This window comes from Adiantum capillus-veneris, chromosome 5, assembly GCF_014529385.1.
Source record: "Adiantum capillus-veneris isolate H3 chromosome 5, ASM1452938v2, whole genome shotgun sequence".
NCBI lineage: Eukaryota > Viridiplantae > Streptophyta > Polypodiopsida > Polypodiales > Pteridaceae > Adiantum > Adiantum capillus-veneris.
The window spans coordinates 91,419,467-91,438,222 of NC_140935.1; the positions used below are offsets into that span (position 1 = coordinate 91,419,467).

At 41.8% G+C, this 18,756-nt stretch overlaps 1 protein-coding gene and 1 long non-coding RNA gene across 2 annotated transcripts; one reads left to right on the top strand and one right to left on the bottom strand.

Moving 5' to 3' along the window:
* Positions 1-1,453: 1,453 nt before the first annotated feature.
* On the bottom strand, positions 1,454-2,527 carry LOC147457716 (uncharacterized). The gene is made up of 2 exons (XR_015188136.1): positions 2,393-2,527; positions 1,454-2,116 (listed from the first exon to the last, which is right to left on the bottom strand). It is a non-coding gene; the product is annotated as an uncharacterized LOC147457716 (long non-coding RNA).
* Positions 2,192-3,846, top strand: LOC147457717 (uncharacterized). The gene is made up of 2 exons (XM_086512540.1): positions 2,192-2,526; positions 2,620-3,846. The coding sequence occupies exon 2, from the start codon at positions 2,931-2,933 to the stop codon at positions 3,762-3,764; it is 834 nt and encodes a 277-aa protein (XP_086368666.1). The 5' UTR covers positions 2,192-2,526; positions 2,620-2,930; the 3' UTR covers positions 3,765-3,846.
* The last annotated feature ends 14,910 nt before the right edge of the window (positions 3,847-18,756 follow it).

Genomic DNA, 18,756 nt, shown 5'->3' on the forward strand with positions numbered 1-18,756 from the left:
TCAAAATTTTTGTACTATCTCCTTTTTCTACCTCAATAGTGCAGCAACTATGGTAGATCCTTTGATGTTCCATAAAGTAAGATGTATCTTCAGAATTGATGAGTAGGATGTCATCAAAGTATTTATAGGGTATCCCTAGCTTAGATAGGATGGGAAGCGGGCTAGGGGAGGTAAGAGTTATGGCTAGTAAGTCAAATTCAAGAGAATGCAAGTAGAGGTTACACCATAAAGGTGAGCAAGCCAAGCCCATAGGGATCCCATTGACTTTGTCTATAGACATTCCCTTGGCATTGTATGTACATGTTATTATCAACCAATTGTTGAGTGTAATGACCTCTAGAAGATTGAAAGATAAGCCATTCTTGTAGGGTTGTGAAGACCAAGTCCTCTCAGTGCATTGAGATTGGAATTTTCTAAAATATTTGAAATCTCCATGAGTGGATGAGAAGGCATGTTTGATTATCTTGTCTAGATGATGTATTAGGCCATGTGCTTCTAAATGAGGGATGTTTTCATAACACCTCTTTATGTCACCTGAGAAGAGGAAGTGAGCATGTATTGGTAGATTGAGTATGCCATCATAGACCACTATCCACCAAGATTTGAGGTGTATGTTATGGCAAAGTAGAGCCTTTTGGTTTAGGCTTCTAGATCTCTCCTTAAGTGTGGGAATGCAAGTTTTTAGGATGTAAGTCATGAGTAGAGGGATTTCCAAATAGTAACAGGATGAGCCACAAGTAATCCATCTAAATGTAGACTTCTATATCTTATAGATGGTTGTGATATATGGGAGAGAAGGGTGGAGAGGGGTCAAAAGTGGAGATAGGAAAGGGTGGATTAAATTCATTGTGCTTTTCACATCTCCTTCTCAATAAATTGAAATCAGACCCTTGAAGTCTCTTCTTTGCCTCATTTGTAATATATTTTTTGCATATAAGTATGGGATTGTTGGAAGCCTTGTCCAAGCAAGTTATGAGGTACTTCTTCTTGACAACTTCAATCTCATTTGTGATGTTAGGGTGAGGTTGATGTTGCCTTTTTATGGGTAAGTGTTTGAGGCAATATTCATAGAGTAGTTGAGAAACTTCATGAGATTGGAGATGAGGGGGGAGGATTATGCATCCCACATCAATAAGAGAAGTTAAGACATGATCCAATTGAGAAAATGCTTGGACTACATGAGGGGGTTTGGAGGGTATGTGCCCCAAGACTTGCTTGCAAATTCTGGCAAGTGATGGACTCAAAAAAGCATTCAAATCAGTAGTAAGTAAGTGACCTTTATCAAAGTCAATCCCACTAGCATCAAATGGGCAAAAGCACTCATGTTCCTCATGAGAGGTGAAAACCTCTTTTGCATTACATAAGGTGACTTTTAGAAGAGGGTCAAAAGACCAACTAAACATGCAATGTTCTAAGATTTTCAAGATCCATTAAGGGAGTAACAATGTGGATAGGTACAAAGACCCCTCTTGTATTTCCTCTTGGAGTTAAGTGAAGTCTCCCATTAAGATCTCTTTTCACCTATGTCAATCATACAACAAAAACTTAGCACTTGCTAGACATTGAGGATTAATCATAGGTCTAGCCCTAGATGGTCGGGTTGAGTGTTGGGTAAGGTAAGAAGGGCACGTAGGATTAGGAGTAGCTTGAAGGGAATGACAACTATTAGATGAATCAATGGGTGAAGCTTGATTCCATCTAGGAAGAGAGACTGGGGATCTTTGAGGTGTGAAGTGCCTTCCTCTTCCTTGAGAGTGCCTACCATTATCTCCTCTTGATTTTTTTTTGCATACCTCCCTCCTTGATGCTCCTTGGTGGTTGGGTGCTATGGCTTGCTTCATGAACATGTCCACCTCTGAATTTTGACTTGATGATGGAGGGGGCTGATTGAAGAGGATAGAATATTTGATAGCCTCCTTCAGTTTTTCTCTATAGAAGAGGTGAACCAACATTGCTTTGATGGCCTCTTGTGCCTCCTTGGAAATCCAACTCATAAAGGCAATGGTGGACTTATTGAAACTTGAACTTGGGAAGAAGGTAGGTAGATGGTTCATGATCATGCAAAGTGCATGATCAAAACATAGTACATTCCCATCTTGGCATTGATCTCCTTGACCTACATGCTCACATCCACATTTAATTAAAGGTCTATGAACATTCCAAATTTGAGTGGTGTAGTTAGTTTTCCTTCCTGTGGTAAAAATGACACCCTTAACCACAATGACGCATCCAAAAGAGACTTTACACCTATTGGTATCAAAACAAGACATAGTGAAGGGGGCAGCCATTAGTGTGTTTTCAATGAGGTTAGATGAGTTAGTGTCAAGGATTTGTTGCAGCCCTAGCTTTAAAGCACAATTTTCCATGCTATCAAGAAGAGTGAGTAGCAAACCTTCGGTAATAGGAGCAAGGAGAGTAAAGTTACCAAGCCCTGGATTCTCGAACAAGGTGAAGTCAGAAGAGAAAGAGCGCCTTAGATTCAGTGAGAGTGTCATGGCCATCATTCTTCAATTGGACGCCATTGAGGTATGCAGTCGACCTTGATTCTCTTAAATGTGGAGGTTTCTTTGTTGGCCACTGAGCTTATGTATGTTGTTTTTTTTTTGTCTGTCTGTGTAGGGCTCCATCCCTGATGTCCGGAACCAGAGGAAAGAAGCAACAAAGATGGCCATCAAACTGCAAGATGCCATGGATGCCATTATGTCTTCACAGGAAGATGATACTGACTGCAATAGTTTGCTTGCTGTGAATTCGGAAAGCATTGTCTGCTCGAATTCTACCGATGCCCTGTAGGAAACAACTCCCTCTCTACATGGGGAGGACCATGATGCGCGAACCCTCATTAGCACGATGCAAAATGGCACGGTTCTATTCAAGAAGAAATTCTTGATGAGGCAGAGGTAGTTAATCAAGACTTACAAGGAGTCGTGATGCAAGATGGGCCTGCAGAGATGATGACCAATGATTTGCAAGAAGAGCCCGTGAAAGCCATGACCAATCTAGACATTCATGTGTCTAGAAATGAAGAAGTGTGTGCAGCGCAAGATGATTCCGGGGATTTGGTAGATTGTGTAAAATACGATCCGTCGAGCAGGGAAGCTATAACCCTCTGCGATAGTAGTGAGGTTATTGGTGTGCCAGCTGTGGGTATTGATGGGGCCTATCCTGCCATGGTGGGCAGAGCTATTGCTCCATGTAAACAAGAAGCAGATGAGGTTATGCAGGAGGAGATGAGGGCTGTGACGGTAGGGGATGATGATGGAGAGATGGCTGTAGATGGCCTTGCTGCGCACGAGGCACTTAAAGCTATTGATGCCTATGAAGAAGACATCCTGGGGTTGCGGGATTGTGTGTCAGTTTCAAGCCCTGGTACTCCATGTGCGAAAGAGGGGTCTGATGCAGTTGATTCGAATGAAGATCGATCTTCTGTAGTAGAGGAGCTATTGAACACTCAGGAGCAGAGCTTAACTGACCAAAGGCAAGATAAAACTCCAGGTGCGCCGCAAGGAGGTCTTCGGGACCTTGATGTTTCTGATAGTGTACTCCTAAAGAAGCTTTCTGAGGAATGTGGACAGCTGAAATATTTACTGGGAAAGTTGCTTGCCCAAAGCAAGGCGCAAAGTAAGGTAATTAGCGTACTTGGTGATAGGCTTGAGATGCTTGAACAACAAAAACAGCGAGGTTGTCAGAACAAGGCACAGAGGGAGAAAAGGAAGCTGAAGAAGGGATCTAAACAGCGTGAAAAGTGTTGCAAGTATCAATGACATTGTCAAAACGGTCTGAATCTTTTCTACTAAATGTATATTGGAGAGGCAGAATTTGCAAATTTGGTGGAATTTACTCAAACTTTCTATTGGCTAATGTTTTGTTGTGGCTCTTGGTGCTATGGGCTCTCTCTCTCTCTCTCTCTCTCTCTCTCTCTCTCACACACACACACACACACACACACACACACACACCGTAGGCCTCGAGTTAAAGATCATTTAATAAAAAAATGTCGTTGCATATAGACCTAAGGTTAAACTTTACCCCTTTTCATTTAATCCTTCCTTTGGCTAGCTGCAACAAATGGGCATTTTGATTTTAACCCATAAAAACATCTTAGTGCTTCATCCTCAAGCTTCATCCTTTTGCCTTTGTGGACTTGTATCTCAAAATCTCTCTCTCTCTCTCTCTCTCTCTCTCTCTCTCTCTCTCTCTTGAATAACAGGTCTTGAGTTCAACTCCTCGTCAATTAGATCTTTAAGGTCTCTTGGGATAGTTTCCTACGAAGTTAAAACTCTCTTCTTCTTCTCTTTCTCTCTCTCTCTCTCTCTCTCTCTCTAGAATAATTGTTATGTAAGTTCCCTCTTTAGTGTATTTGTCTTGAGTTGAAGAGTGTATCACGTGTCCTGGGATTCTTCGTACAACACTTAAATTCCTCATCTCGTGGGTGAATTCCTCATCTCATGTGAGTGAAAAAAATAACAAGAGGAAATTGGAATAACCTTCAATCATTAAAACTAGGTAGATTGGCTATTGCTCTTGAGTAGTAAGTCTCGAGTTCAACACTCGTCACATTAATGTTTGTGCACATCATAAATAATGAGGTCTTTTTTTCACGTGGTTTTTCCCTCTATTGTACATATAAATGCATTGTGCAAGGATAACGACAATAAAGTACAATAAGTTTTGTAAATTTTTTCAGGAGGAAATCCTCCAACAAACAACTAAAAACATGTGTTGAGCAATGTCTCAAATTGTACTTTATCCTCTTTGTGTCGGGGGAGGCTTGTGTGTGCCTACACGCTAATGTTTTGTATGCCTACATCCTTTGTGTGTATGAGAGGCAACTTTCTGTTCAAGGGGAGGTTGTGAATTGTGTATCTCACCCTAGTGTGTTTTGAGGGGAGGATTGTGTGAGTGATATGCAACCAAAACCTACATAGGGGAGGATTGTTGGGATGCAAGGTTTTGTTGCATCTTTTGTGTGAACAACCCCTTCCACCCCATGTGTCAATCCATGTGAAAAATCTGTTACAACCTTTGTGTAAAGAACAACCACTTGTATTTGTGTATAGGCAACCACATCTTGTGCTCATGTGTCAAAAGGCTCATCTTGTGCTCATGTGTCAAAAGATTGTCTATTTGTATAAGCCTATATAGACATATTTTTATGAATGATATCAAGCTTTATCATTTGCAAGTATACACTATATATTGTATTGTGTAATAGTTGCTCTTTCAAACTCTACACTAACCTCTCCAAGCATGTTATTAGCATGAATGGCACACTAGTCTATCCACCTTAACCTAACAAGTGTTAGTTCATTTGAAGTGTTGTAGCTATCCCAAATTATACTGTTTATTTGTATAAGCCTATATAGAGGCACATTTTTATGAATGATATCAAGCTTTATCATTTGCAAGTATACACTATATTGTATTGTGCAATAGTTTCTCTCTCAAGTTTTACAGTAACCTCTCCAAACATGCTATTAGCATGAATGACACATTAACCTATCCACCTTAACCTAACAAGTTTCAGTTCATTTGAAGTGTTCTAGCTATCCCAAATTATTACTTGGCTTATTGGAAAGTAATACTAGATTTTGGTATTTGATGCAAACTTGAGCTTGACACCACAATTTAGCAAAATAGACTTGGTTTTTTGAAAGGTAAGATACACTTGTAGCATCCATGCACGAAGGTCGAGTCAGCTACACCCTCGGATTGAAATATTTGTGTTTGCAATTCTCTCTTTGCTACTATTGATAGACTGGGTTTTTTGAGAGATTAGGTACCTCTTGTAGCATCCATGCACTAGCATCGGGTCAACTACATTCCATGTATTGAAATATTTGTGTCTTATGGTTCTTTCTTTGCTACTATTGATATGGTGATGGTAGCCCACCCACGGTTTAGCACCGTTGTCGGTGAGACAACCTAGACTAGAAAAGAACTCAATGCAATCACGAGTAAAAGCCATTACCTCCTCAAGACCTCTTTAAAGTATTTGTATTTTTAATTTTGCGTGGTTAGCAGGTGAATTATTTTGTGTAGGATACCTGGGAGTAGAGATACTTACCAAGGACCTTGGTAGTTGCATGTTAGTTAGAAAAAAGGATGGTGATTGGGCCTTGAAACTTGTGTTGAGTCAATAAGGATAGCACCAAGTTAGGAATGTAGAATTTAGAGAAATTTTTGTTTTCTATCGTCTTGTGTTTATCTTTTAATTACAGTAGGAGTAAGGTAAGTAAAATATTGTCAGTGTTGCATCTGTGCTCAAAAAAATTGAAGTGAATGTAAAATCTGGCCAAAGTTGAAAATAGGCATACCTATTTTTATATGAGAGATGTGGTACTCATTTTTCATAGCTAAGCTCATTTTTACACTCCGAATAGCACTAGGAACATGTGCAAGTGGTAAAGTTGAAAAATCGATAGGCATAGGACCACTTAGAAAATATGTGTGCCTATTTTGCAGCTCGCCCATCTAGGTTCCAACCTCCACTCTTGACCACATAGCATGATTGTATATAGTGTGTAGGCAAAGCTACCATGCTTGGAAACATTTGGACCACATGATCTTGTAACAGAGCCAAAATTGGTTAAAAACTATTGAAATATGCAAAATAGGGCTACAAATAGGATTCCAAGAACCAAATTCAAATCCCTTCATCGATGAAACACTAATTGTGGGTAACCTAAAAAAGGAAACAAAAGTTTGTATTTGAGGAATCTAAAATAGGCGCGTCTATTTTAGATTTTCACCTATTAAGTACACTTTTTTTTGGAGTAATCTAAGCTTTATACATTACATTTGGAAGCTACAGACCAAAGTTGGAAGCATTTGGAGCTACAAGTTGAGAGACATTGCTAAAATAGCCTCAAACCTGCTAAAATTTTCCAAACTAGAGATAAAATCTAATCTAGAGAACCAAACCCAATGGACTTGATAGAGGAGTATAACTCCACTAGAAAAAATAAAGGAACTAGGGGAACAATGTATGTGATAGTAGAAAAGTCAGATATTGTGAGCAAATGGGAAAACAAAGCTGAAACGCGGGCCCTTAGTGAGGATATCATGGAAGGACCAACTTCCATGGGGGTGTTAAAGATATGGAGTATGTGCTGAGCTAGGAGGGCTATCGGTGTGATGTTTGAGCTCACCGAGGAGTGTGTCGGCTTAGAGCATGTTGCACATGGTTTATTTGTGAAGAGAAGCCACCATTGCCGTGTATTTGTGTCAATTTTCCCTTCCCTCTTCTCTTCTCTGCTTATGTGTGTGAGTTTCTAGGCGTGCATCGGCAGGCGTGTCCCCCTTGAGGGCGGTTGTGCAAAGAGAGATTGAGAGAGGTTGTGTGTGTGGTGAAGGTAGTGAATCGGGATGTGCGGAATGTTTTGTTGTGGCTCTTGGTCCTATGGTTCATTTTGTCTCTCTCTCTCTCTCACACACACACACACCACACACACACACACACACACACACACACACACACACACACACACACACACACACACACACACACACACACACACACACACACACTAGGCCTCTAGTTAAAGATCATTTAATAAGAAAATGCCGTTGCATATAGACCTTCTAAGGTTAAAATTTACCCCTTTCACTTAATCCTTCCTTTGGCTAGCTGCAACAAATGGGCATTTTGATTTTAACCCATAAAAACATCTTAGTGCACTGTTGGGACTCTCTCAAGCTTCATCCTTTTGCCTTTGTGGACTTGTATCTCAAATCTCTCTCTCTCTCTCTCTCTCTCTCTCTTTTGAATAACAGGTCTTGAGTTCAACTCCTCGTCGGTTAGATCTTTAAGAAGGTCTCTTGGGATAGTTTCCTACGAAGTTAAAACCCTCTTCTTCTTCTTCTTCGTCGTCGTCCTCTCTCTCTCTCTCTCTCTCTCTCTCTCTCTCTCTCTCTCTCGGTATTATGTGAGTTCCCTCTTTAGTGTACATATAAGTGTATTGTGTCTTCCTTTGCATTTTCACATTCTGCGTCAAAACATCAACAACAACAACATCAACCTATGGCAAGGATAACGACAATAAAGTACAATAACTTTTGTAAATTTGTGTAGGAGGAAATCCTCCAAAAAACAACAAAAGACATGTGCTGAGCATTCTGTCAAATTGTACCTTACCCTCTAGTTGTGCCGGGGGAGGCTTGTGTGTGCTTACACCTTGATTTTTTGTATGCGTACACCCTTTGTGTCCTAGGGGAGGCAACTTTCTATTCAAGGGGAGGTTTGTGAATTGTGTGCTTCACCCTAGTGTGTTTTGAGGGAAGGATTATGTGAGTGATATGCAACCAAAACCCACATAGGGGAGGATTGTTGGGATGCGAAGTTTTGTTGCATCTCTTGTGTGAACAACCCCTTCCACCTCATGTGTCAATCCATGTGAAAAACTTCTTATAACCTTTGTGTAAAGAACAACCACTTGTATTTGTACATAAGCAGCCACATCTTGTGCTCATGTGTCAAAAGGCTGATCTTGTACTCATGTGTCAAAATGTTGTCTTTTTGTATAAGCCTATAAAGAGGCACATTTTTTTGAATGATATCAAGCGTTATCATTTGCAAGTATACACTATATTGTATTGTACAATAGTTTCTCTCTCAAGCTCTACACTAACCTCTCCAAGCATGCTATTAGCATGAATGGCACACTAACCTATCCACCTTAACCTAACAAGTTTCGGTTCATTTGAAGTGTTGTAGCTATCCCAAATTATCACTTGAGGCTTCTTGGAAAGTAGACTAGCTTTTGGTATTTGATGCACACTTGAGATTTACACTACAGATTAGCAAGATAGACTTGGTTTTTTGAGAGGTAAGGTACTCTTGTAGCATCCATGCACTAAGGTCGAGTCAGCTACACCCACGGATTGAAATATTTGTGTTTGCAATTCTCTCTTTTCTACTATTAATAGACAGGGTTTTTGAGAGATTAGGTACCTCTTGTAGCATCCATGTGCTAGAGTCGGGTCAACTACATCCCATGTATTAAAATATTTGTGTCTATGGTTCTTTATTTGCTACTATTGATATGGTGATGGTAGCCCACCCACAGTTTATCACCGTTGTCGGTGAGACAACCTAGACTAGAAAAAATCCCAATGCAATCATGAGTAAAAGCCATTACTTCCTCAAGACCTCTCTAAAGTATTTGTATTTTTAATTTTGTGTGGTTAGCAGGTGAGTTATTGAATGTGTAGGGTACTTGGGAGTAGAGATACTTACCAAGGACCTTGGTAGTTGCATGCTAGTTAGAAAAAAGGACGGTGATTGGGCCTTGAAACTTGTGTTGAGTCAATAAGGATAGCACCAAGTTAGGAATGTAGAATTTAGAGAAATTTTTGTTTTCTATCATCTTGTGTTATCTTTTAATTACAGTAGGAGTAAGGTAAGTAAAATATTGTCAGAGTTGCATCTGTGCTCAAAAAAATTGAAGTGAAAGTAAAATCTGGCCAAAGTTGAAAATAGACATACCTATTTTCATATGAGAGATGTGGTACTCATTTTTCATAGCTAAGCTCATTTTTACACTCCGAATAGCACTAGGAACATGTGCAAGTGGTAAAGTTGAAACATCGATAGGCATAGGACCACTTAGAAAATCTGCCTGCCTTTTTTGTAACTTGCCCATCTGGGTTCCAACCTCCACTCTTGACCACATAGCATGATCGTATATAGTGTGTAGGCAAAGCTATCAAGTTTGGAAACATTTGGACCACAGGATCTTGTAACAAAGACAAAATTGGTTAAAAACTATTGAAATATGCAAAATAGGGCTACCAAAATTCAAATCCCATCACCGATGAAACACTAATTGTGGGTAATCTAAAAAAGGAAACAAAAGTCTATATTTGAGGAATGTAATATAGGCGTGTCTATTTTAGATTTTCACCTAATAAGCACAGTTTTTTTTTGTGGAGTAATCTAAGCTTTGTACATTACATTTGGAAGCTACAAACCAAAGTTGGAAGCATTTGGAGCTACAAGTTGAGAGAAATTGCTAAAATAGCCTCAAACCTGCTAAAATTTTCCAAACTAGAGATATAATATGGAGAACCAAACCCAATGGACTTGATAGAGGAGTATAACTCCACTAGAAAAACCTAAAGGAACTAGGGGAACAATGTATGTGATAGTAGAAAACTAGGAGTATAACTCCACTAGAAAAACGTTGTCAGAAGTTTCTTGGAGCAAGGGATTGCGCATATGTACATACACATGCATGGTGCATCGAATAGAGGATTGCCCCATTTCCATATCCAGGTGGTTACGTGGGGCCCACATGTGTACAGGTAGGATAGCATGTACATAGTGCATCGATTTTCACTATCACCAGTACCAGTATGTTTTTTCCACAATAATGAGGAGTTTATAGCACGTAAAACTTCTCGAGGAAGCTATCCGCGGGCTGACGACATGAGGTAAGCAGGTGCGTCAGATGGCATCTAGTGACGTCAGGAGGGCGAACGGGGTCAATATTTGCACGCGGATGAGGACGGACACAACGTGGGTGTTTTCTTGTGAGAGTTATGCAGAAAGGTCATCATTAGGACCACTTTTTGGGGCCACTTCACGTGGTTGCGAGATGCATTATTGAAAAGAAATGAGTGCCAGGTGTGCGGATGATGCAAAAAAGGTGACAAGAACTGAAAAAGCAGAGAGAAGACCAGAAAAAACGTGGAGAAGAGAGGAGGAACAGCCGCAGGTGTTTTTTTGGGGTTTTTGGAGCCTGTTTTGGCCGTAAACTGCTCATCCGAGGTCGGATTTGAGCACTTTGACATTGTAGACTGTGGTTTTGGGCCGTTCCCAACGCGATGGCGCTGTCCATTTTGCCAAATTCCTCACTCTTTTCTTGCTGTTTTTCTGTGTAAGTTCTCCTATGAGCGAAGTTTCTGCTCTAGTTTGTGATTGTATCTGGCTTATTTTACCCATATTGTGTGAGCTATTTGTCCCATTGGTGTTGGCCCAAGCTCAATTGTATCTAAACATCAGAAATTCTCCTCTTTTGAGCTGAGTTTTTTGGGTGTGTGTGTGTGTGTGTGTGTGTGTGTGGAGTGGGCAAGTGGATAGTCTCTCTCCTCTCACTCTAGAGGTGTGTTCCCTGTCTCGGCCAAGTGTGTTGTCTAAGCCGAGTGGTGCCCCATAGTGTGTGTGTGTATCTTCCCAAGAGTGTGTGTCAGGTCGTTATAGAGGCGTTCTATGTGTTTTCATCCCGCTCACATTCTTTTGGTGCCCCCACGGAGGATCTTCTTCGAGTACCTTCTGCTTCGAGCTTCGAGCTTCGAGCTTCGGAATTACAGGTTGCAGGTTTCAGATTACAGGTTACAGGTTACAGTTTACAGGTACAGGTGATTCACACAGGTACAGGTAGCTGGCGTACAGTGATATACTAGCAGTGATGTCACTTGCAGTTGTTGTGGGTATGCATCACTTGGCGCCTGTTTGAGCGCATTGTCTGCTGGATTGTATGTTACTTGTGGAAACTGCCATTGTATGCATTTGTGGAGCCATACTTGGTTGTATTTGGCAGTCCCAGCCATTTCTGAGACTTGGTTTGGAAGATAGTCATTTCTGAGACTTGACTATACGCGATTTGCATTAGCCTTCGTGTGAGGGTCGATAGCGTGAGGTTTTTATTGAGCTGGGGGATTCTCAAATGTAGAGATCCTTTCGGTGATACAGGTAGCTGGAGCACCCTTTTTGTGACCTCGCCATAGGCTATGTATTAGTGAGTCCTACTTGATGCTCGGGTTCTATTGTTGACAGTTTATGCATACATATACAGTCTATATTTTGGGTTCCTACCGCTCTATTTCTGGGGAAACTCTGCCAAAATTTTTCCAAGTTATGATGGCTGGTTTTTTGATCTTTTGAGCCATTTATGCTGTTATGCTGCTGAAATTTTGGCAAAATCAGAGGTTAAGTCACGTGTGCCTTCTTGGGAGCTTCATGGTTGGCTTTAATGGATGATCAAAATGGCCCTCAATTCACTCCATTTCATTTAACTCAAAGAATCCAGATAAATGTTCATGTGTCCAGGAAGATTTTTTTCCAGCAGCGCATAGTCTTTATGTTCGGGCCAAGAAGATTACGAGAGATCTTGGAATGTCCTTTGCCTGTTGTAATTCCGATGATCAACTATGAAAACTCATTTGATGTGCATGTGTTTGTCCTTATCTAAAGTTGAGCTCCATTGAAGTTTCTGGGGATTGGGTAGTCAAAAGTTTTGGGTTCTTGCACGTGTGTTCAAAGGGGTTCTCAAAGCATTGAAACTTGGGTAGCCATGGCTTTCTCTTATCCGGAGTTTCATGGAAGAAGTGATGAAGATGTGGAAGTTTTTGGAAAAGATGGAGGTTGCCTGCATTAGCAACCAGATTCATGACCCTGCGCAGATGTTACGCCTTCTCCAAATTTGTTCGAAGAGTGATGCACGAGTTTGGTCCAAAACATTTGAAGAGGAGTTGCGTGCACTGATCCACCTGTAAGATTGAGTTGGGACAATCTAAGGCATGGGTTGGAAGTGGAGTTTGTGAAGATAGAAGATCCTGACAAAGTGTGGCAAGAAGTACAGGCTTTGGTGCAAAAGGAAGGTGAGCCAGTAGATGCGTACATACGTAAGTTTTCATTGGCATGGGAGCGAATGTGCAAGGCCTTAGCACCACAGGTACCCCCGCCTGACATGATGAAGAAGGACAGGTTCTTGGCTGGTCTTTGGGAGAATATACGTTGGAGAGTGGAGCTAAAGAAGCCTAGGACATATGAAGATGCACTAGAGGTAGCAAGGAACAAAGAGTGGAAGTTGAGGAAAATGAGCCAGTTAGGGGTGGAGTCTTTGCCCATGAGGTCTGAATTTCAGCCTATAGAGTCTTTACAAGGTCGCATGTCAGGGGTTCATCATGAACCAGTGGTTCCTATTACTACTCAGGTTATGCCAGTAGTGGTCACTACAGCAGTGCAAGATGATGGGCTAAGGCAAGACATGAGGCAAATGGTAGATTTGATGAAGAATCTCAGCCTAAACATGCTAGGTCAAGTGGGAAATAATCGAGGTCGAGGGAGGTTTGCAAATCAGCCAGGAGGTGAAGAAAGGCCTAGGAATGGTGTTGGACAAAGCAATGGTAGGTTTTGGAGGCAGATGCCCACATGTTATAATTGTGGAGAAATGGGTCACATCAGCCCGCAATGTGATAAGCCACCAAGGATGGGGGGAGACATGTATCCATTGCCAAGACAGGTGCTAACTAGGTCAAATGATTATGGCATCAAAATTAGGGAGACGAAGGAACCAGTGGACTGACCCAGGAGGAAAAGGGAAAGACAAAAGTGCTAAGTGTAGTCACCTTGGAGAAGGCATCAAAGCTAGAGGATACATTAGTGATGCCTATTGGGAAGAGGACCATAGAGGATAAGGAAAGAAGAAGTGCCCCAGGTCCTAGTAAGAAGAAAGGAAAGAGCCATGAAGGCAAGGATGTCAAGGCCAAGAGGAAAAGGAGAGCTCGTCGAAAGTTTCATGTTTCAGATTTTCCACTAGGGGATGGGCAATTAAACTATGACTTGAAGGAGGATCTGACGAGCAAGAAGGCAGATGTTACTTTTGGGCAGCTTATAGAGATGGTGCCTAAGCTAAAGCGACAGTGGAAGAGGATGGTTAACCCAATGGAGAAAGAGTCAGAGAGAGCTTCATTAAAGGTGTTGGCAATGGATGAGCTACCAGACATTTGTCCAATAGTAGATGTGTGGCATAAAAGGAAAAATTTGGGACAAAGTTATGTGGATGGCGGAGCCCAAATATGCGTCATAACACACTCATGCGTTGAGAAGATGGGTCTCACAGTGGCTGGGGTGTCAGGTTTTCGGATTAGATTGGCAAACCATCAAAAAGTAAAATTCTTGGGTGTTGTAAAGAGCTTAGAAGTGGAGGAATATGATGCAAAGGCAGTGGTTGATTTTCATGTGATGCCAGCAGGGTTGGGAGCATATCCTATTATACTGGGCAGACCATAGTTACGTGCAGTGGGAGCTGTTCAAGATTGGCGACATGGTACGATTAGCCTCTATGGAAAGACAAGTACCAAGAAGCTTTATAAATGGACACAATGAAACGATTAGAGGAGCTTTATGAAGATGAGGATGAGTCTAGTGATGAAGACTCTTCCACGGTGACAGATGAGGACAGTGATAGCACTACCAGCAGTGATGAGGATGCTGATGTTGCATTTCTTTTGATGGACAAAGAAATCCAGGAGTTTGGTTTAGTTGCATTTGCGAATGAGGTTGAAGATGAAAGTGAAGGGCCTTATGAAGTGATTGAAGGGCTGATGCAAACTAAGGTTGAGTTGTCAAAGAAGCAGGAATTGATGACACAAATGATCAGTGGAGACCTCTCAACTATGGAGAAGGATATATATTTGCACATGCTGGCTAGTTTTCCTGATTTGTTCATTACTTTATATGAAGAGATCAGAGGGTTCAAGGGTGAAGAGATGCATATAGAGCTGAAAGAATGTGCTAAGCCAGTGCGGCAAAGGCTAAGAAGGATGGGTCAAGAGCAAATGGAAGCCTTGCGAGAAGAGGTGGACAAGTTATTGAAGGCAGGGTTCATAGTCCCTGTGGAGACCACAGAATGGCTGAGTCCAGTTGTAGTCAGTCCAAAGAAGGATGGGAAGTGGAGAATTTGTGTAGATTTTAAACCCTTAAATGCAGCCACTAAGAAGAACCCATATCCTCTTCCATTCATTGATCAGATCTTGGATTTAGTAGCAGGTTATGAGAGGTACAGTGTGTGTGATGGTTTTTCAGGCTATTTTCAATTGAAGATTGCTCTTAAAGACCGCACAAAGACAACTTTTATTACGCCATGGGGCTGCTATTGCTACACAGTATTGCCATTTGGGTTGTCAAATGGACCTTCCTTCTATCAAGAGAGAGAAAATTGGGTGTTGGAACCATTCATTGGTAGTTGTGTTAAAGCTTTTATGGATGACTTCTGTGTTTATAGCAGTAGGGCTGAACACCATGAGAAGCTGCAGATGGTATTGGCTCGATATGATGAATGTGGAGGACAACTAAATCCAAAGAAATGTCATCTAGCACAGCCAAGGGTGAAGTTATTGGGCCACATGGTGTCAAAAATGGCATTGAGGCTGATCCAGACAAGGTTAAGTCTATTATTCTTCTTCCATCACCTACGAGTACGAAGCAATTGGCAACCTTTATACACAAAGTGAAGTACATGGCAAGGTTTATTCCATTGTCTTCTCAGATTCTTTATCCATTACAACAAGTGGCAAAGCATGATCCATTGCAATGGGATGACAAGTGTGAAGAAGTGTTTCAAGAGGTGAAAGAGGTGTTAGGGGGTTTGTCAGCCATGCAGGCTCCTGATTGGGAGAAAGTTTTTTATGTAAATCCCTCAGCAGGGGATGATGCCATTGGAGCCATGCTATTGCAAAAGGGGAAGGACAGCCATTATATGAGGCCAGTGTATTGTGCAAGCCGAGTGAAGTTGGTAGCGGAGAGAAAGTTATCGGAAGTAGAGCTAGTGATGGCCAGTGTAATATTTGCTTGTCGACGATTTCGTCATTACTTGCTACCACGGACTTTTGTTTTCTTGATGAGTTATGCCTTTTTGCCACAGTTAATTAATGGTACTAACATGTCAAATGTGGTGAAGAAATGGGTAATTGAGCTGCAAGAGTTTGAGTTCTCTTTTCTAGTGGAAGATAGTACAAGGGCTACCCTAGCTGATTTGTTGACCTACAAGGAGAATCCCCTTATTGTTAAGGAAGAGGTGGTGAGAAAGGTAGTTGAAGAAGTGCCACAGATCAACAATGCACATGTGTTGTTCTTTGATGGTTCATACAGAAAGAGCCATGATGCAGCTTCAGGGGGTATAGCACTTTATGATCCAGAGGGGAAGCTAGTATGCAAGAGAGGGTTCAAATTGTATGCTCATAGTAACAATGAGGCTGAATATGCTACTCTAGAAGCCGGATTACATGTTTGTTTGAAGCATGGGGTTCGAAGGTTGAGCATAAAAGGTGATGCCTTGTTATTGGTGAAGCAAGTGCTGGGTGTGTGGAAGAGCAAGAACACCTCATTGAAGGAAATGTGCTTCAGAATTAAAGGCCTATTAAAAAAGTTCGAAGCATGGATCATCAGACACATTGAACGTGCTCTAAATGGAGAGGCACATGAAGCAGCTCAAGGCATGATTGGGGAGCTATTTGTGTTGAGGACCACTTTACCTCTTTATCATGGCCGGGAAAGTTTGGATCAAGAAGAGGAGTTTTTGCTAACAGGAATCATTCCAAAGGAGATTCAGAAGTCTAAGAAGTATGGCTTTGTGCGTAGAGCATACATGTACAAATTGATTGGTGATGTCTTATACATGAAAAGGGCTGATCTCGTGTTGAGACGCGTACCTTGGCGGGAGGAGCTTTACAGAGTGTTGGAAGAGAATCATGAAGGCGCATGTGGTGGCCATTTTGCTCTAAAGATCACCTTGCATAAGATTTTGCAAGAGGGGTATGTATGGCCTAGTTTGCACAAGGATGTTCACCATTGGTGTAGGTCTTGCAATAGGTGTCAAGCATTTGGGAAGAGAGTGTTGAAGCCAGAGCTACGAAAAACCATTATGGAGTTTGATGTGTTTGAAAAGTGGGGGATTGATGCAATAGGCCCGTTACCTATCACAAGAAGGGGCAAAAGCTATATTTTGACGGCAGTGGACTATCTTTCTAGATGGGCAGAGGCTATAGCAGTAAAACAGATCACTGCAAAGGATGTGGCAAAATTTGTGTATGATGAAATATGTTGCAAGTTTGGGGTGCCACTGGAGCTACTTTCAGATAAGGGGCCTGGCTTTAGAGCTAAATTGCTAGATTTTTTATGTGCAAAGATGAAGATTAGGCACCATCATACCACTCCTTATTACCCACAGTGTAATGGCTTAAATGAAAGATTCAATGGTGAGTTGGTACAAATTCTTTCTAAAGTGATAGAGCACCAAGGAAAGAATTGGGATTTGGAATTGCCTAGTGCATTATGGGCTTACCGTACTTCGGTGAAGACAGGTACAGGGTTTACTCCATTTCATTTGGTGTATGGAAAGGAAGCACTATTGCCTGTGGAGGTAGAGTTGCCTGCGGTCAAGATGTTAGAGAAGTTGCTTGGGCCGCCTAGTGATGCATTCAAAGAGAGGCTCTTGCAGTTACAAGAGGTCCAGTTGGATAGGATGAGCGCATTGAAGCATTATGGGCAGATGCAGGATAAGGCTTTGGCAAAGATAAATGAAAATGTCAAAAGTAAGGGTATCAAGAAACATGACTTGGTTTTGCGCTACAACAGTAAGCTGGATAACACCTTCCAAAAGAAGTTTCAAATTAAGTGGGAAGGCCCTTTCAAGGTAGTGGAGTGTTTCCCGAATGGTACATATCAGTTGGCTAATCTGGATGGGTTTCTACATAAGTCAAGGGTAAATGGATTGCATCCTTAAATTGTATCATGCTAGGTTGATGATGGTCGAGCAGGATGAGCTATATGTGGATCAAGGGAGTGTGGTGAGGGATGAGGAGACCTGTGATGCGGCGAGTCTCATATCTCTTTTTGCTGCTGCTGATCATGAATGATCTAGCAGGCTAGGGGATGGGCAAATTATGTCAGGAGTTTTTTGGAGCAAGGGATTGTGCATATGTACATACACATGCATGGTGCATATGTACATACACATGCATGGTGCATCGAATAAAGGATTGCCCAATTTCCATAGCCAGGTGGTTACGTGGGGCCCACATGTGTACAGGTAGGATAGCATGTACATAGTGCATCGATTTTCACTATCACAGTACCAGTATGTTTTTTCTACAATAATGAGGAGTTTATAGCGCGTAAAACTTCTCGAGGAAGCTATCCGCGGGCCGACGACATGAGGTAAGCAGGTGGCATCTAGTGACGTCAGGAGGGCAAACGGGGTCAATATTTGCACGCGGATGAGGACGGACACAATGTGGGTGTTTTCTTGTGAGAGCTATGCAGAAAGGTCATCATTAGGACCAATTTTTGGGGCCACTTCACGTGGTTGCGAGACGCATTATTGAAAAGAAATGAGTGCCAGGTGTGCGGATGATGCAAAAAAGGTGACAACTATGCACTGCGAGGTCAGTTTTTGGCCTGTTCGGGGTCCGTTTGAGGTCATCTAAAAGGCCAAGGGTGCCCAACTAAAAAAGCTAAGTGTGGGAACTGAAAAAACAGAGAGAAGACCATAAAAACGTGGAGAAGAGAGGAGGAACAGCCGCATGTGTTTTTTTGGGGTTTTTGGAGCCTGTTTTGGCCGTAAACTGCTCATCCGAGGTCGGATTTGAGCACTTTGACATTGTAGACTGGGGTTTTGGGCCGTTCCGGACGCGATGGCGCTGTCCATTTTGCCAAATTCCTCACTCTTTTCCTGCTGTTTTTCTGTGTAAGTTTCTCTATGAGCGAAGTTTCTGCTCTAGTTTGTGATTGTATCTGGCTTATTTTACCCATATTGTGTGAGCTATTTGCCCATTGGTGTTGGCCCAAGCGCAATTGTATCTAAACATCGTAAATTCTCCTCTTTGAGCTGATTTTTTTGGGTGTGTGTGTGTGTGTGTGTCTGTGTGGAGTGGGCAAGTGGATAGTCTCTCTCCTCTCACTCCAGAGGTGTGTTTCCTGTCTCGGCCAGGTGTGTTGTCTAAGCCGAGTGGTGCCCCATAGTGTGTGTG